The 17,500-nt window shown below is 37.6% G+C and overlaps 1 protein-coding gene across 2 annotated transcripts in view; it reads left to right on the forward strand.

Annotated features, from left to right (window-relative positions):
- LOC133662366 (sodium-coupled neutral amino acid transporter 4-like) overlaps nt 1-17,500 on the forward strand; it is a 140,175-nt gene that overhangs the window by 112,964 nt on the left and 9,711 nt on the right. For both annotated transcript variants that reach the window (XM_062066298.1, XM_062066297.1), the window contains exons 14-15: nt 15,253-15,397; nt 17,188-17,285. In XM_062066298.1, the coding sequence (XP_061922282.1) occupies nt 15,253-15,397; nt 17,188-17,285 (243 nt within the window). The remainder of the gene's footprint in view (nt 1-15,252; nt 15,398-17,187; nt 17,286-17,500) is intronic.

Genomic DNA, 17,500 nt, shown 5'->3' on the forward strand with positions numbered 1-17,500 from the left:
GTCCTGCCTGTCACCAGGTTCTTTATGTAGTGTCGCCCTCTAGTGGACGAGTCTGTAATTGTCCTGCCTGTCACCAGGTTCTTTGTGTGGTGCTGCCCTCTAGTGGACGAGTCTGTTCCAAACTAAGTAAAATATGCGGAGGTAACATATGATGTACCGTATTTTTCGGAGTATAAATCGCTCCAGAGTATAAGCTGCACCGGCCGAAAATGCATAATAAAGAGGGAAAAAAACATATAAGTCGCACTGGAGTATAAGTCACATTTTTGGGGGAAATGTATTTGATAAAAGCCAACACCAAGATTAGACATTTGAAAGGCAATTTCAAATAAATAAAGAATAGTGAACAACAGGCTGAATAACTGTACGTTATATGAGGCATACATAACCAACTGAGAAGGTGCCTGGTATGTTAACGTAACATATTATGGTAAGAGTCTTTCAAATAACTATAACATATAAAACATGCTATTCGTTTACCAAACAATCTGTCACTCCTAATCGCTAAATCCCATGAAATCTTATACGTCTAGTCTCTTACGTGAATGAGCTAAATAGATAAAAAGATCCTGGCCAGATGAAGCCATCAGGACCACATCATCTGCAAAAAGCAGACACCTAATCCTGCAGCCACCAAACCAGATACCCTCAACGCCTTGACTGCACCTAGAAATTCTGTCCATAAAAGTTATGAACAGAATGGGTGACAAAGGGCAGCCTTGGCGGAGTCCAACCCTCACTGGAAACGTGTCCGCAATGCGGACCAAGCTCTGACACTGATCATACAGGGAGCGGACCGCCGCAATCAGACAGTCCGATACCCCATACTCTCTGAGCACTCCCCACAGGACTTCCAGAGGGACACGGTTAAATGCCTTCTCCAAGTCCACAAAGCTAATGTAGACTGGTTGGGCAAACTCCCATGCACCCTCAGGGACCCTGCCGAGAGTATAGAGCTGGTCCACAGTTCCACGACCAGGACGAAAACCACACTGTTCCTCCTCAATCCGAGGTTCGACTATAAGGCGTAGCCTCCTCTCCAGTACACCTGAATAGACCTTACCGGGAAGGCTGAGGAGTGTGATCCCACGATAGTTGGAACACACCCTCCTGTTCCCCTTCTTAAAGAGAGGAACCACCACCCCGGTCTGCCAATCCAGAGGCACCGCCCCCGATGTCCACGCGATGCTGCAGAGTCTTGTCAACCAAGACAGCCCCACAGCATCCAGAGCGTTAAGGAACTCCGGGCGGGTCTCATCCACCCCCGGGGCCTTGCCACCGAGGAGCTTTTTAACTACCTCAGCAACCTCATCCCCAGAAATGGAAGAGCCCACCACAGACTCCCCAGGCACTGCTTCCTCATAGGAAGACGTGTTGGTGGGATTGAGGAGGTCTTCGAAGTATTCCCTCCACCGATCCACAACATCCGCCGTGGAGGTCAGTAGAACACCATCCTCACCATACACGGTGTTGACAGTGCACTGGTGGTCCAGAATCGCTTCGAAGCCGTCCGGAAGTCGTTTTCCATGGCTACCCCAAACTCCTCCCATGTCCGAGTTTTTGCCTCTGCGACCGCTGAAGCTGCACACCGCTTGGCCTGTCGGTACATGTCCGCTGCCTCCAGGGTCCTATGAGCCAAAAGAACCCGATAGGACTCCTTATTCAGCTTGACAGCATCCCTCACCGCCGATGTCCACCAACGGGTTCTAGGATTACCGCCACGACAGGCACCAACTACCTTGCGGCCACATCTCCAATCAGCCGCCTCGACAATAGAGGTGCGGAACATGGTCCATTCGGACTCAATGTCCAGCACCTCCCTCGTGACATGTTCAAAGTTCTTCTGGAGGTGGGAATTGAAACTCTCTCTGACAGGAGACTCTGCCAGACGTTCCCAGGAGACCCTCACATTACGTTTGGGCCTGCCAGGTCTGTCCGGCATCCTCCACCACCATCGCAGCCAACTCACCACCAGGTGGTGATCGGTAGAAAGCTCCGCCCCTCTCTTCACCCGAGTGTCCAAAACACGAGGCCGCAAATCCGATGACACAACTACAAAGTCGATCATGGAACTGCGGCCTAGGGTGTCCTGGTGCCAAGTGCACATATGGACACCCTTAAGTTTGAACATGGTGTTCGTTATGGACAATCTATGACGAGCACAAAAGTCCAATAACAAAACACCACTCGTGTTCAGATCCGGGCGGCCATTCTACCCAATCACGCCTCTCCAGGTTTCACTGTCGTTGCCAACATGAGCGTTGAAGTCCCCCAGTAGGACAAGGGAATCACCTCCCTCGAGTGAATCCAAAAAGGGTGGGTACTCTGAGCTGCTGTTTGGTGCGTAAGCACAAACAAAAGTCAGGATCCGTCCCCCCACCCGAAGGTGGAGGGAAGCTACCCTCCCGTCCACTGGGTTGAACTCCAACGTGCAGCCTCTGAGCTGGGGGGAAACAAGAATTGCTACCCCAGCTCGTCGCCTCTCACTGTTGGCAACGCCAGTGTGGAAGAGAGTCCAGCCCCTCTCGAGAGAGTATATGTACGTACTGTACATGTACACTACGGTGTCGACACGTGATTATAGGACGCATTTCCTTCCCTAATATGGTCGCGAGCTAAATTTAGGGCTGACCAAGAGGAAGTGATAGCTCCCATTTTTAGCCCTCAATACAGTCTTATGGGGGTTCTCCGGGGTGTAGTAACTGCGAAAGGCCACCAGATGGCGACAGAAGCCAGCTAGTCAGTGAGCAGAACCAAAAGAAGTGTTCCATCCCATTTTAGCCCTCAATTCGCACACTCAATGATTTATTTAATTGAATTAATATATTTCATAACACCATTGATTTTAACTAATTTTAATTGTTTGAGCAATAACAGTATAAAAAAACAAAAAAACCCCACTAAAATTATTGGGGACTCTAGACTCATAAAAGTGTTAAAACTAAGTCAAACTTTTTTACTTTCAACGCTTAAATCTCCATATCAACTTCAGATCTATCCATTGACTATTATTATTTTATCTTTAATTTTTATTATTGTTTGTGTTAGCCCTTTTTGTCAAAGAAAACCTGGTTTTATTTTTATGGCAAACAAAATATGCAATATTTTTCCCAAACAAAATTCATAACATTGATTTATTAGTATTTTTTAGCAATGCCAGATTTAAAGTATAAAAAAAAGTGCCTGCTGGCAGCTTTGTGTACTGCAGCATTTTCTCACTACATTTCACCTGGATTTGTTTTTTTTCCACTTTTTTTTTTTTGGAAAATACTTTTTCAAATGTGCTGCAGGCCGTAAAAATAAATAAAAAAGTGGGTCACAAATGGTTATGATCATTATTAATTTGTAAAAATTGTTTGTGTTATGCCCTTTTTGTCAAGGGAAACCAAAATATGCAATATTTTTCCCCGAACAAAATTCATAACATAGATTTATTAGTATTTTTCGAGCAATGCCAGTTTTAAAGTAAAATAAAAAACTGCCTGCTGGCAGCTTTGTGTACTGCAGCATTTTCTCAATACATTTCATCTGGATGCTTTTTTTTCCACTTCATGTTTTTTGGGGGGGAAATACTTTCCATAACATTGATTTGGGACAAGCGGTAGAGAATGGATGGATGAATGGATTTATCAGTATTTTTTGAACAATGCCGGTTTTAAAGTAAATCATTGACAAATCCACATTTTATTTATTTATTTTGTAAATGATTGACCTTTTTAAGGCTCCAATTATTTCACATTGAACATTTTTTGCGGGAAAATATTGCACATTTTGTATTTTTGCCACCATAATAAATGTTTTTCTTTGACCAAAAAAGGGCACAAAATATAATAAAAATGTAAACTTTTAAATCAACGGATAGGTATTAATATTATTAAATGTATTATCCATATTTTGTCATTTACACTCAATACGCACACTCCTTCCTCTTATGGGGTTTCTTGTGGGTGTAGTAACCGCGGAAGGCCACCAGATGGCGACAGAATCCTGCTAGTCAGGGAGCAGGGAGGGACGCTGCTGTAAATGAGTCATGGATGTTCCAGTTTATGTTTCAGTGGAAGTTTACTGGGACGGTGGAAAAAGTGCCACCTTGGCAGCTGCTTTTGGGGCTGAGGATGAAACTAAACGTTGCTACAATATAAAAATGTAATGGTTTTAACTAACAATTTGACATGTAAATGTTACTGTGTGGAATAAGGGCAGGGCAGAAGAAATGTTCAGCAGTGCCAGGAAGACATTTTCCTGCTAATCTCTGAAAGACCGTGAGTCATAACTTGTTAGGCATGAGTCACGAGTTGTCAGAACAATGCAGTGTGTCCCCAAACACCTGGCGCCCATTTGCATCGTTCTCATTTTCAAAACAAAGACATTACACTTTTTTTTTTTCCACCTTTAAGCTCCCTCAAGTTTTGGCCCAGGAAGACGAAATTGAGTCTCAGTCATAACAATGTTAAAAATAAGTCATGTTTTAATTCAAAGCTTCAATCTTTAGCTCAACTTTGGGTTAATCTGTTGATATAAAGTTTTTTTGTTTAGTTTTATGCCTTTTTGTCAAATCCCTGTTTTTTTATGGCGAACAAAATATGCAATATTTTCCCACAAGTTTTTTAAAGTGGAATATTTGATGTGAATTAAATATGTCAATAATTCATAACAACATTGATTTTAATTCATTATTATGTTTATGAGCAATGACAGTTAAAAAGAAAAATGCCACTAAAATTCTTGGAGACCAAAAGGGCCCCACTCACAAAAGTGTTAAATAATAAATAATACATTAGTCTTTTTTACACCTTCAAAGTTTAACTGTCAAAATCAACTTCAGAATTTTTATTTTTTTTAATAGGTTTTTTTATTTGTTTGATACCCGTTTTGTCAAAAAAAAACAACTTAGTTTTTTACATTGTAACAACACAAAAAATGCAATATATTCTAAAAGAAAATATTTCAAAGTGTAATATTTGATGTGAATTAAATATGTCAATAATTGATAACATTGTTTTTAATTCATTATTATTTTTTTGAGCAATGCCAGTTTTAAAAAAATGCCACTAAAATTATTGTGGACCCAAAAGGGTCCCACTCATAAAAGTGTTAAATATACATCATACATTTGTCTATTTTACACCTTAAAAGTTTAACTCTCAAAATCAACTTCAATTTTTTTAATAGGTTTTTTTGCCTTTTGTTAAAAAAAAAATCTTAGTTTTTTACACTGTAAAAATACAAAAAATGCAATATATTCTAAAAGAAAATATTTCAAAGTGTAATATTTTATGTGAATTAAATATGCAATAATTCATAACAACATTGATTTTAATTCATTATTATGTTTATGAGCAATGACAGTTCAAAATAAAAATGCCACTAAAATTTTTGGAGACCAAAAGGGCCCCACTCACAAAAGTGTTAAATAATAAATAATACATTAGTCTTTTTTACACCTTCAAAGTTTAACTGTCAAAATCAACTTCAGAATTTTTTTTTTTTTTTTAATAGTTTTTTTAAATTTGTTTTATGCCCGTTTTGTCAAAAAAACGACTTAGTTTTTTACATGGTAACAACACAAAAAATGCAATATATTCTAAAAGAAAATATTTCAAAGTGTAATATTTGATGTGAATTAAATATGTCAATAATTGATAACATTGTTTTTAATTCATTATTATTTTTTGAGCAATGACAGTTTAAAAAAAATGCCACTAAAATTCTTGTGGACCCAAAAGGGTCCCACTCATAAAAGTGTTAAAAATACATCATACATTTGTCTATTTTACACCTTAAAAGTTTAACTCTCAAAATCAACTTCAAATTTTTTTCAATTTTCTTTTTAATAGGTTTTTTTATTTGTTTTATGCCCTTTTGTTAAAAAAAATCTTGTTTTTTTACACGGTAAAAACACAAAAAATGCAATATATTCTAAAAGAAAATATTTTAAAGTGGAATATTTTATGTTAATTAAATATGTCAATAATTCATAACAACATTGATTGTAATTCATTATTAATGACAGTTTTAAAAAAAATGGCACTAAAATTCTTGTGGACCCAAAAGGGTCCCACTCATAAAAAAGTGTTAAGAATACATCATACATTATTATGTCTATTTTACATCTTCAAAGTGGAATATTTCATGTGAATTAAATATGTCAATAATTGATAACAACATTGATTTTAATTCATTATTATGTTTTTGAGCAATGACGGTTAAAAAAAAAATGCCGCTAAAATTCTTGGAGACCAGAAGGGCCCCACTCACAAAAGTGTTAAATAATACATTAAGTCTTTTTTACATCTTCAAAGTTTAACTGTCAAAATCAACTTCATAGTTGTTTTTTTTAATAGGTTTTTTTTAATTTATTTTAAGCCTGTTTTGTAAAAAAAAAAAAAAAAAACTTAGTTTTTTACATGGTAAAAACACAAAAAATGCAATATATTCTAAAAGAAAATATTTCAAAGTAGAATATTTGATGTGTCAATAATTCATAACAACATTGATTGTAATTCATTATTATTTTTTTGAGCAATGACAGTAAAAGAAAAATGCCACTAAAATTCTTGTGGACCCAAAAGGGTCCCACTCATAAAAGTGTTAAAAATACATCATACATTAGTTTTGAGGGTTTTTTTTTCCTTCAACGCTTAAATCTCAAGATCAACTTTAGAACTATCAGTCGATTATACATTATTAGTATTTTAATGTTTGTTGTTTTAAGCCCTTTTTGTAAAAAAAAAAGAAAAAAAGAAAGCTATTTATTAAAAATAAGTCTTTTTTTAACATTTTTATTCTAGTCTTAATTATTTTGGATCAAGTTTAGGTCTATGTGTTGGTATAAAAACATATTTTATGTTTTTGTCAAAACCCAGTTTTTTTATGGCGAAATCCCACTAAAATTCTTGGGGACCAAAAGGCCCCACTCATAAAAGTGTTCAAAATAAATAATACATTAGTTTTTTTACACCTTCAAAGTTTAACTCTCAAGATTAACTTCAAATCAGTCTATTAAAAGTTTTTAAATTATTTTTTTTTATAGGTTTTAAGCTAGTTTTGTCGGGGGAAAAAAACTTCGTTTTTTTACATGGTGAAAACACAGAAAAATGCAATATATTCTAAAAGGAAATATTTTAAAGTGGAATATTTGGAATTAAATATGTCAATAATTCATAACAACATTGATTTTGATTCATTACTATTTTTTGAGCAATGATAGTTTTAAAAAAAAAAGAGTCATACTTATTTGTTTTATGCCCTTTACGTCAAAGAAAACATTGGGGCTTTTTATGCCAAAAACACAAAATATGCAATATTTCCCAAAGTAATTGGAGCATTAAATAGATAAACAATTAATAACATCATCGACTTTAATTCATTATTCTTTTTTGAGCAATGACCGTTTAAAAAAAAATCCTACTAAAATTATTGGGCCCAAAGTGGACTCATAAAAGTGTTAAAAAATAAAGTATAAATAATACTTTTGTTGACTTTCAACACTTAAGTCTCTGGATCAACTTTAGATCCATCCATCCATTACAAGTTTTTATTACATTACATTTTTATCAAAGAAAACTTTGTTTTTTTATGGTAAACACAGAAAATATGCTATATTTCCCCCCTACAAAATATTTGATGAGAAGTAATTGGAGCCTTGAATATGTCAATAATTCATAACAACATTGATTTTGATGCATTATTATGTTTTGAGCAATGACAGTTTTTAAAGAAAAAGTCATACTTATTTGTTTTATGCCCTTTATGTCAAAGAAAACATTGTTTTTTTATGCCAAAAACACAAAATATGCAATATTTCCCAAAGTAATTGGAGCATTACATAGATAAACAATTAATAACATTATTGATTTCATTACTCTTTTTTGAGCAATGACCGTTTAAAAAAAAAAAATCCCACTAAAATTATTGGGCCTAAAGTGGACTCATAAAAGTGTTAAAAATAAAGTATAAATAATACATTTCTTTACTTTCAACACTTAATTCTCTGCATCAACTTTAGATCCATCCATCCATTACAAGTTTTTATTACATTACATTTTTGTCAAAGAAAACTTTGTTTTTTTATGATAAACAGAAAATACGCAATATTTCCCCCCTACAAAATATTTGATGGGGAGTAATTGGAGCCTTGAATATGTCAATAATTCATAACAACATTGATTTTGATGCATTATTATGTTTTGAGCAATGACAGTTTTAAAGAAAAAGTCATACTTATTTGTTTTATGCCCTTTATGTCAAAGAAAACATTGTTTTTTTATGCCAAAAACACAAAATATGCAATATTTCCCAAAGTAATTGGAGCATTAAATAGATAAACAATTAATAACATTATTGATTTCATTATTCTTTTTTGAGCAATGACCGTTTAAAAAAAAAAAATCCCACTAAAATTATTGGGCCTAAAGTGGACTCATAAAAGTGTTAAAAATATAGTATAAATAATACATTTCTTTACTTTCAACACTTAATTCTCTGCATCAACTTTAGATCTATCCATCCATTACAAGTTATTACATTACATTTTTGTCAAAGAAAATTTAGTTTTTTTATGATAAACACAGAAAATGCGCAATATTTCCCCCCTACAAAATATTTGATGGGAAGTAACTGGAGCCTTGAATATGTCAATAATTCATAACATTGATTTTAAGCAAAAAAAATCCTACTAAAATTATTGGACCTAAAGTGGAGTCATAAAAGTGTTAAAAATAAAGTATAAATAATAAATGTGTTTACTTTCAACGCTTAATTCTCTGCATCAACTTTAGATCTATCCAAGATTTTATTACATTACATTTTTGTCAAAGAAAATTGAGTTTTTTTATGATAAACACAGAAAATGCACAATATTTCCCCCTACAAAATATTTGATGGGAAGTAACTGGAGCCTTGAATATGTCAATAATTCATAACATTGATTTTGATGCATTATTATGTTTTGAGCAATGACAGTTTTAAAGAAAACAACAGCCTGCATGACAACTTTGTGTTATTAGTGAACATTGCAACTTTTTCTTGTTACATTTCACCTTTTTTTTTTTCTTTAATAGTGTTTATAGAATGTGTGTGTGTGACTAGAGCATATTTTGTCAGGCTCCTGTGGGTTTGGAAGACTTTTTTTCCCAAAGTGTGTGAAAAAAAACCCCTGAAAACATGAACATTTTGCGTAAGTGCATGAAGACATGAAGAAAGTTTTAGCTATAAATGTGCTTTTCTTCTAAATGAGGGAGGTGATATATATTAAGTGTTACACATCACCTTCAACGTGGAGAGCAGCCAACTTTCCACCTGACATTTGAGAACCTGCAAGCCTCGACTCCCCCCGACGTTCATTGTGCCCGCCGACCTTCAGCGAGAGATTAACGTTAGCTGTGTCTGCCAGCAGAAGTGGTATATACACACACACACACACAAACACACACACACACACACACACACACACACACACACACACACACACACACACACACACACACACACACACACACACACACACACACACGTGTGTTTAGACGGGGTGTAGTCACGTGATGGATGGCTCACACAGGGCTTTGCTGGGATTCAGTGCATTATGAGGGGGCTTTACACGGAGGCCCCCCTGCCCCAGTTCTCAGGCTCCGGCTGATGAGAGCCCACTACCTTTGTGCCCACAAACATCCTTTTATAAACATTATAGCTCATGCTACGTCCAACTTCTAATTGTGATCCTGACAAATCACCAAATTCAATGACTGTATTTTGCAGACCAAGGAGTGCACCGCTATATAAGCCACACCCACTAAACTTTAGAAATACTTTCCCTTATATTAGCCGCACCAGACTATAAGTCGCAGATATAAACGTTGTGAAATGACTTTTTTACACAGAAATATTCTGTAAATGTTTATTCCAAACGGTGTCTGTAACAAGGCAGTAAAACGGCTGATCAAACAAAACAGAAGTCATCGTCATGGACCCGCTAGCTGCGCGAGCTAGCTCTCCAATCAGCTAAACAGACTCAATAAGACATTAGCATACTTCTGAGGATGGCGGCAAGTATCCAAAATCAATAATTTTTAGGTATAAACGTACAGACTTAATTAAAAAGCTTTTATGAGCAATGACAGTTTAAAAAAAATGCCACTAAAATTCTTTGGGGACCAAAAGGACCCCACTCACAAAAGTGTTAAAAAATAAATAACACATTAGCTGTTTTTTTACACCATCAAAGTTTAATTCTCAAAATCAACTTCAGAATTTGTAATTTTTTTTATATAGTTTTTTAAAATTTGTTTTATGCTTGTTTTGTAATATTTTTTTTTACACGGTAAAAACACAAAAAATGCAACATATGGTAAAAAAATATATATATTTCAAAGTGGAATATTTGATGTGAATTAAATAAGTCAATAATTCATTATTATTTTTATGAGCAATAACATTTTTTTAAAAATGCCACTAAAAATATTGGGGACCAAAAGAACCCCACTCACAAAAGTGTTAAAAAATAAATAATACATTAGTTTTTTTTTACACCATCAAATTTTAACTCTCAAAATCAACTTCAGAATTATTTTTTTTGATATAGGTTTTTTTTAATTTGTTTTATTTTTGTTTTGTAAAACAAAACAAAAACAAAAAACGTTGCTTTTTACATTGTGAAAACACAAAAAAAATGCAATATATTCTAAAAAAAAAAAAAATATTTCAAAGTAGAATATTTGATGTGAATTAAATAGTTCAATAATTCATAACAACATTCATTTTAATTCATTATTATTTTTATGGGCAATGACAGTTTAAAAAAATGCCACTAAAATTCTTGGGGACCAAAAGAACCCCACTCACAGAAGTGTTACAAAATAAATAATAAATTAGTTTTTTTTGTTTTTTTTACACCATCAAAGTTTAACTCTCAAAATCAACTTCAGAATTTTTATTTTTATATAGGTTTTTTAATTTGTTTTATGCTTGTTTTGTAAAAAAAAACAAAAAAAAACGTTGTTTTTTACATGGTAAAAATGCAATATATTCTAAAAAAAATTGAATAGTTGTTTTTGTACACCTTCAAAGTTTAACTCTCAAAATCAACTTTAGAATTTTTTTTTTTTAAATATATATATATATATATATATATATATATATATATATATATATATATATATATATATATATATATATATATATATATATATATATATATATGTATATATATATATATATATATATGTATATATATATATGTATAGTTTTTTTTAAATTTGTTTTATAAAAAAACAAAAAACAAAAAAACAACTGTTCTTTACATGGTAAAAACACAAAAAAATGCAATATATTCTAAAAAAATATATATTTCACAGTGGAATATTTGATGTGGAATTAAATATGTCAGTACTTCATAACAATTTTGCTTGTTATGAATTTTTTGGAGCCCTGACAGTTAAAAAAACAAAACACTAAAATTCTTGGAGGCCATAAGGGTCCCACTCACAAAAGTGTTAAAAATACAGCTAAAAAAGTGTTAAAAATACAGCTAAAAAAAGTGTTAAAAATACAGCTAAAAAAGTGTTATAAATACAGCTACAAATAAAAAAGTTAGCATGCAGCATTTATCTGAGGTGCTGCAAAACTAGCCAAAATAAAAAGGGATCATGCTAATAATATTAGAACGCTAACAACTGTGGTTTGAACACAAGTGGACTTTTTATACACCCGTAGGGCTTTTTTGTGTGGGAGAACGTCCTCCGCAGTGGACATTAGTGGTTTGCACAAAGGTCACTGCAGAGGACGTTTTACAGGCGGGCGTACAGATACTTCCTGTGGTCTTGAGATCGGAACGCACCAAAAAGAATCAGTGATGCTAATGGTGTTTAGGCTAGGTAACAACCTTCTGGATGGTTCTGCCACTTCTACCGGTCCGTCCACATTCCCATGGTGTGTACGGGTGGGGTGAGGGGAGGGGAGGGGCAGTGAAAATACCACACGGTGCTACAAAGGAGTGACAGTTGGGTGCCAAATAGTTTGGAGCCTCCGAGAGAAATGCATCGTCCCGGTTCCACTTTTCCTAGCTAATTATGCAACCGCTTATAAATGATTGTCAAGATCTCCAGAACTTCTTCTCTCTAGCAACTTGCCCGTTGTCCCGGCAACCCCCGATGAAGGGCGTGGAAAAGTGTCTTTCTTCCTGCTCCCGCCTGTTGAAGCGGGTGTGAGAGAATAAAGAAAGTTACTTTTCTGGCCGTACCTGTCCCACAGTACCTGTCCCACAGTACCTGTCTCACAGTACCTGTCCCACAGTACCTGTCTCACAGTAAGAAGAAAGATAAGCAAACAAAGACACGCCTCCCCCACTTCCTGTTGCCTTAAAGCCCGCCCCCCCAAGGCGCAGCCTGGCTGATGCAACCCTCCAGTTCCCTTGCACGGCGGGAGATAATCCCTTTTGAATGGGCGCCCGCAAGACCCGCATCCTTAAACCTCTCCCTGGGCCGCACCTGACGACGGCGACCTTTCCCTCACTGGCCGCTTGAGCCAGCGGCGTCTCAGCGAGAATGCGATACAGACGCTGGGAATGTTGGACGAGTGATAGCGTGTGATCACACCGTGTCACTGCGATAACGTGCTGCAGTCTCAACAACAGCTGGATGTATCAGACTTAGACCATTGTCTTTGATATCAACGTAACAGCTGGATGTATCAGACTTATACAATAGTCTTTGATATCAACGTAACAGCGGGATGTATCAGACAATAGTCTTTGATATCAACGTAACAGCTAGGTGTATCAGACTCAGACAATAGTCTTTGATATCAACGTAACAGCGGGATGTTTCAGACTCAGACAATAGTCTTTGATATCAACGTAACAGCGGGATGTATCAGACTCAGACAATAGTCTTTGATATCAACGTAACAGCGGGATGTATCAGACTCAGACAATAGTCTTTGATATCAACGTAACAGCGGGATGTATCAGACTCAGACAATAGTCTTTGATATCATCATATCATTTTTCAACATGTTGGCATGGCAACGTGAGCGTACGTCAAACACCAACATTTGACTGGTGTTTGCCTTTAAAAATGAGCTAAACAACTTTGTGTTTTTTTTTTGCGGGAAACGTCCTCTGCAGTGACCATTTGTGGTTTGCATAATGGTCACTGTGGAGGACGGTTTAAAAAATGATGTCAGACATCTTAAAAAATGACCAAATTTCAAGGTCACGACCCAACATTGATTAAACGTTGTCAAATAGTATGTTGTTTCAACGTTGTATTTGAGTTGTTCTCAAAGACTGTTAGGACTCCTTCATGACTCCTTTATGTCTCCTTCATGACTCCATGTCTCCTTCATGACTCCTTCATGTCTCCTTTGTGACTCCTTCATGTTTCCTTCATGACTCCATGACTCCTTCATGTCTTCTTCGTGACTCCTTCATGACTCCATGTCTCCTTCATGACTCCTTCATGTCTTCATGACTCCTTCATGTCTCCTTCATGACTCCTTCATGACTCCATGTCTCCTTCCTTCATGACTCCTTCATGTCTCCCTGTCTTCTTAATGACTCTCCTTTATGTCTCCTTTATGTCTCCTTCGTGACTCCTTTGTGACTCCTTCGTGTCTCCTTCGTGACTCCTTCGTGTCTCCTTCATGACTCCATGTCTCCTTCATGACTCCTCCGTGTCTCCTTCATGACTCCTTCGTGTCTCCTTCATGACTCCTTCACTTCGTGACTCCTTCATGACTCCATGTCTCCTTCATGACTCCATGTCTCCTTCATGACTCCATGACTCTCCTTCATGTCTCCTTCATGACTCCTTCATGTCTCCTTCGTGTCTCCTTCATGACTCCATGTCTCCTTCATGACTCCTTCATGTCTCCTTCGTGACTCCTTCGTGTCTCCTTCGTGTCTCCTTCGTGTCTCCTTCATGACTCCTTCATGACTCCTTCATGTCTCCTTCATGACTCTCCTTCGTGACTCCTTCATGACTCTCCTTCATGTCTCTTTCATGACTCCTTTGTGTCTCCTTCATGTCTCTTTACTCCCTCATGACTCACTCGTGTCCTTCATGACTCCTTTGTGTCTCCTTCATGACTCTTTCATGACTCCTTCATGTCTCTTTACTCCCTCATGACCCCTTCGTGTCTCCTTCAAGTCTCATTCGTGTCTCATATCTCCTTCATGTCTCCCCCATGACTCCCCCATGACTCCTTCATGACTCTCCTTCATGTCTCATCCTTCCCTCATGATGTCCTTCATGACTCCCTTCATGTCTCCTCATGACCCCTTCATGACTCCTTCGTGTCCTTCATGACTCACTTCACGTCTCCTCATGACTCCTTCATGTCTCCCTCATATGTCTCCTCCTTCATGTGTCTCCTTCATGACTCCCTCATGTCTCCTTCATATGTCTCCCTCATGACTCCCTTATGACTCCCTCATGTCTCCTTCATGACTCCTTCATGTCTCCCTCATGACTCCCTCATGACTCCTTCATGTCTCCTTCATGTCTCCCTCATGACTCCCTCATGACTCCTTCATGACTCCTTCATGTCTCCTTCATGACTCCCTCATGACTCCTTCATGTCTCCCTCATGTCTCCTTCATGACTCCTTCATGTCTCCCTCATGACTCCCTCATGACTCCTTCATGTCTCCCTCATGACTCCTTCATGACTCCTTCATGTCTCCTTCATGACTCCTTCATGTGTCCTTCATGACTCCCTCCCTCATGACTCCTTCATAACTCCCTCATGACTCCCTCATGACTACTTCATGACTCCTTCATGTCTCCCTCATGACTACTTCATGTCTCCCTCATGACTCCTTCATGTCTCCCTCGTGACTCTTTCATGACTCCTTCATGACTTCATGTCTCCTTCATGTCTCCCTTCATGACTTCATGTCTCCTTCATGTCGCTTCTCTCCTTCATGACTCCTTCATGTGTCCTTCATGACTCCTTCAGACTCCTCATGTCTCCTTCATGACTCCTTCATGACTTCATGTCTCCCTTCATGACTTCATGTCTCCTTCATGTCGCTTCTCTCCTTCATGACTCCTTCATGACTTCATGTCTCCTTCATGTCGCTTCTCTCCTTCATGACTCCTTCATGTGTCCTTCATGACTCCTTTAGACTCCTCATGTCTCCTTCATGACTCCTTCATGTCTCCTTTATGACTCCTTCATGAGTCCTGCATGACTCCTTCATGTCTCCTCATCATGTCCAGTCAAAGGGACTAAATAAATGTCTTCCACCCCACAGATCCGCTCCTCCATCACCACCTTGCTGTTCAGCGGGCGAGGGTTCAGCTGGGCTCGCCACATGATCATCGCCGCCGCCATCTTGGCCTTCAACAACATGCTGGTCATCTTCGTCCCCACCATCCGGGACATCTTCGGCTTCATCGGTGAGCACACACACACACACACACACACACACACACACACACACACACACACACACACACACACACACACACACACACACACACACACACACACACACACACACACACACACACACACACACATTAGCAGCTTCAGGCCGCAGGTGGTGTGAGTGCAGTTCAAAAAGGGGGGGGAAACGTCAAGTGTTAGAAGCTGCAAGACGATAATGAGCAGACGTGACCAGAAAGACCCTCAACGTTTAGACAAATTAGTTCATACCAATAAAAGGGAAAGATTGCATTTCTACTTTTTTCAAATACCAAGTAACATATTTTCCGGACAATAGGGCTCAACCAACTACATTTTCAAAGTAAAAAATTAGAGATGGCCGATAATATCGGATTATCGGCCAATAAACGCTTTAAAATGTAATATCGGAAATGATCGGTATCGGGCTTTAAAATGTAATATCGGAAATGATCGGTATCGGTTTCAACCTCCCGATTTTCCCGGGAGACTCCCAAATTTCAGTGCCCCTCCCGAAAATCTCCCGGGGCAACCCATTCTCCCGATTTCCACCAGGGCAACATTATTGGGGGCGTGTCTTAAAGGCACTGCCTTTAGCGTCCTCTACAACCTGTCGTCACATCCACTTTTACTCCATACAAACAGCGTGTCGGCCCAGTCACATAATGTATGCGGCTTCTACACACACTTAAGTGAATGCAACGCATACTTGGTCAACAGCCATACAGGTCACACTGAGGGTGGCCGTAAAAACAACTTTAACACTGTTACAAATATGCGCCACACTGTGAACCCACACCAAACAAGAATGACAAACACATTTCGGGAGAACATCCGCACCGTAACACAACATAAACACAACAGAACAAATACCCAGAACCCCTTGCAGCACTAACTCTTCCGGGACGCTACCACCAAACCCAATATCGGATATCGGTACAAAAGCCATTATCGGACATCTCTATAAAAAATATTTCTTCCATATAAGCCGCACCGGACTATAAATCGCAGATATATGCTTTGTGGAATAAGTTATTTACACAGAAATATTTTTTAAATGTGAATTTACATACCTTCATTGTTTCCAAACAGTGTCTGCAACACGGGCAGTAAAACGGATGATCAAACAAAACAGACGTCCTCGTCATGGACCCACTAGCTGCGCAAGCTAGCTCTCCAATCAGCTAAACAGACTCAATAACTCCACGGTGACGTTTTGGTGAATTTACTGAGGAATTTGTGAAAGTGAAACAATACAAAAAGAATGCCATTGTAAGTTAATGATACTAACACAGACACTTGTAAACCTGTTAGCTAATGCTAATGATGCTAGCGTCATTACATTACAATAGAACGTACAAATACGCATGAAAACACTCCTACAGACATCACACATGGGATAGTTTAGTAAGTAAGAATTGTTTTAGTTATATTGTAAAACTTACAAACGTTGCTTGGAGTGATGAATAAAGAATCCATATAAGTAGACGGCTAGAAGACAGAACGGCACTTGTACTTCCGGTGGAAAGCACTGAATGGAAGGATACTGTAGTGAGCAAACTCGTCCAAAAGATGGCGCCATAGCACAAACAATAACACACCTTTTCAGTGTATTTGCTTACTATTTGCAGTATGGCCGTCAGCGAAGAAAAATCCATAATTTAGCCGCACCGTTTTTTAAGCAGCGGGGTTCAAAGCGTTGGAAAAAAGTAGGGGCTTGTAGGTAATATGAGTATAAGCAAATGTTGCAGCTGCGCCTCATACCTTCTTTTTGCCGGGTCAGGTTCCTCGGCAGCCACCATGCTCATCTTCATCCTCCCCGCGGCCTTTTACCTGCGCTTGGTGAAGAGTGTACCCATGCGCTCGCCACAGAAGATCGGGGTAAGTCCAGACCAACACACACACACACACACCTGCTACAAATTGTTGGCCCCCTTGTGAAGTTGGCCCCCTCGTCATTGCTAATATTGAAATATTCATTTTTGCTGTACACATTTTCATTTGTGCCATTTACTTTTTTAACTTACTCTATTATAAAACGTTACTAACATAAAAAGTATAAAATGTTAATAGCATAAAAACTATAAAACATTACT

This window comes from Entelurus aequoreus, linkage group LG12 (assembly GCF_033978785.1).
Source record: "Entelurus aequoreus isolate RoL-2023_Sb linkage group LG12, RoL_Eaeq_v1.1, whole genome shotgun sequence".
Taxonomy (NCBI): Eukaryota; Metazoa; Chordata; class Actinopteri; order Syngnathiformes; family Syngnathidae; genus Entelurus; species Entelurus aequoreus.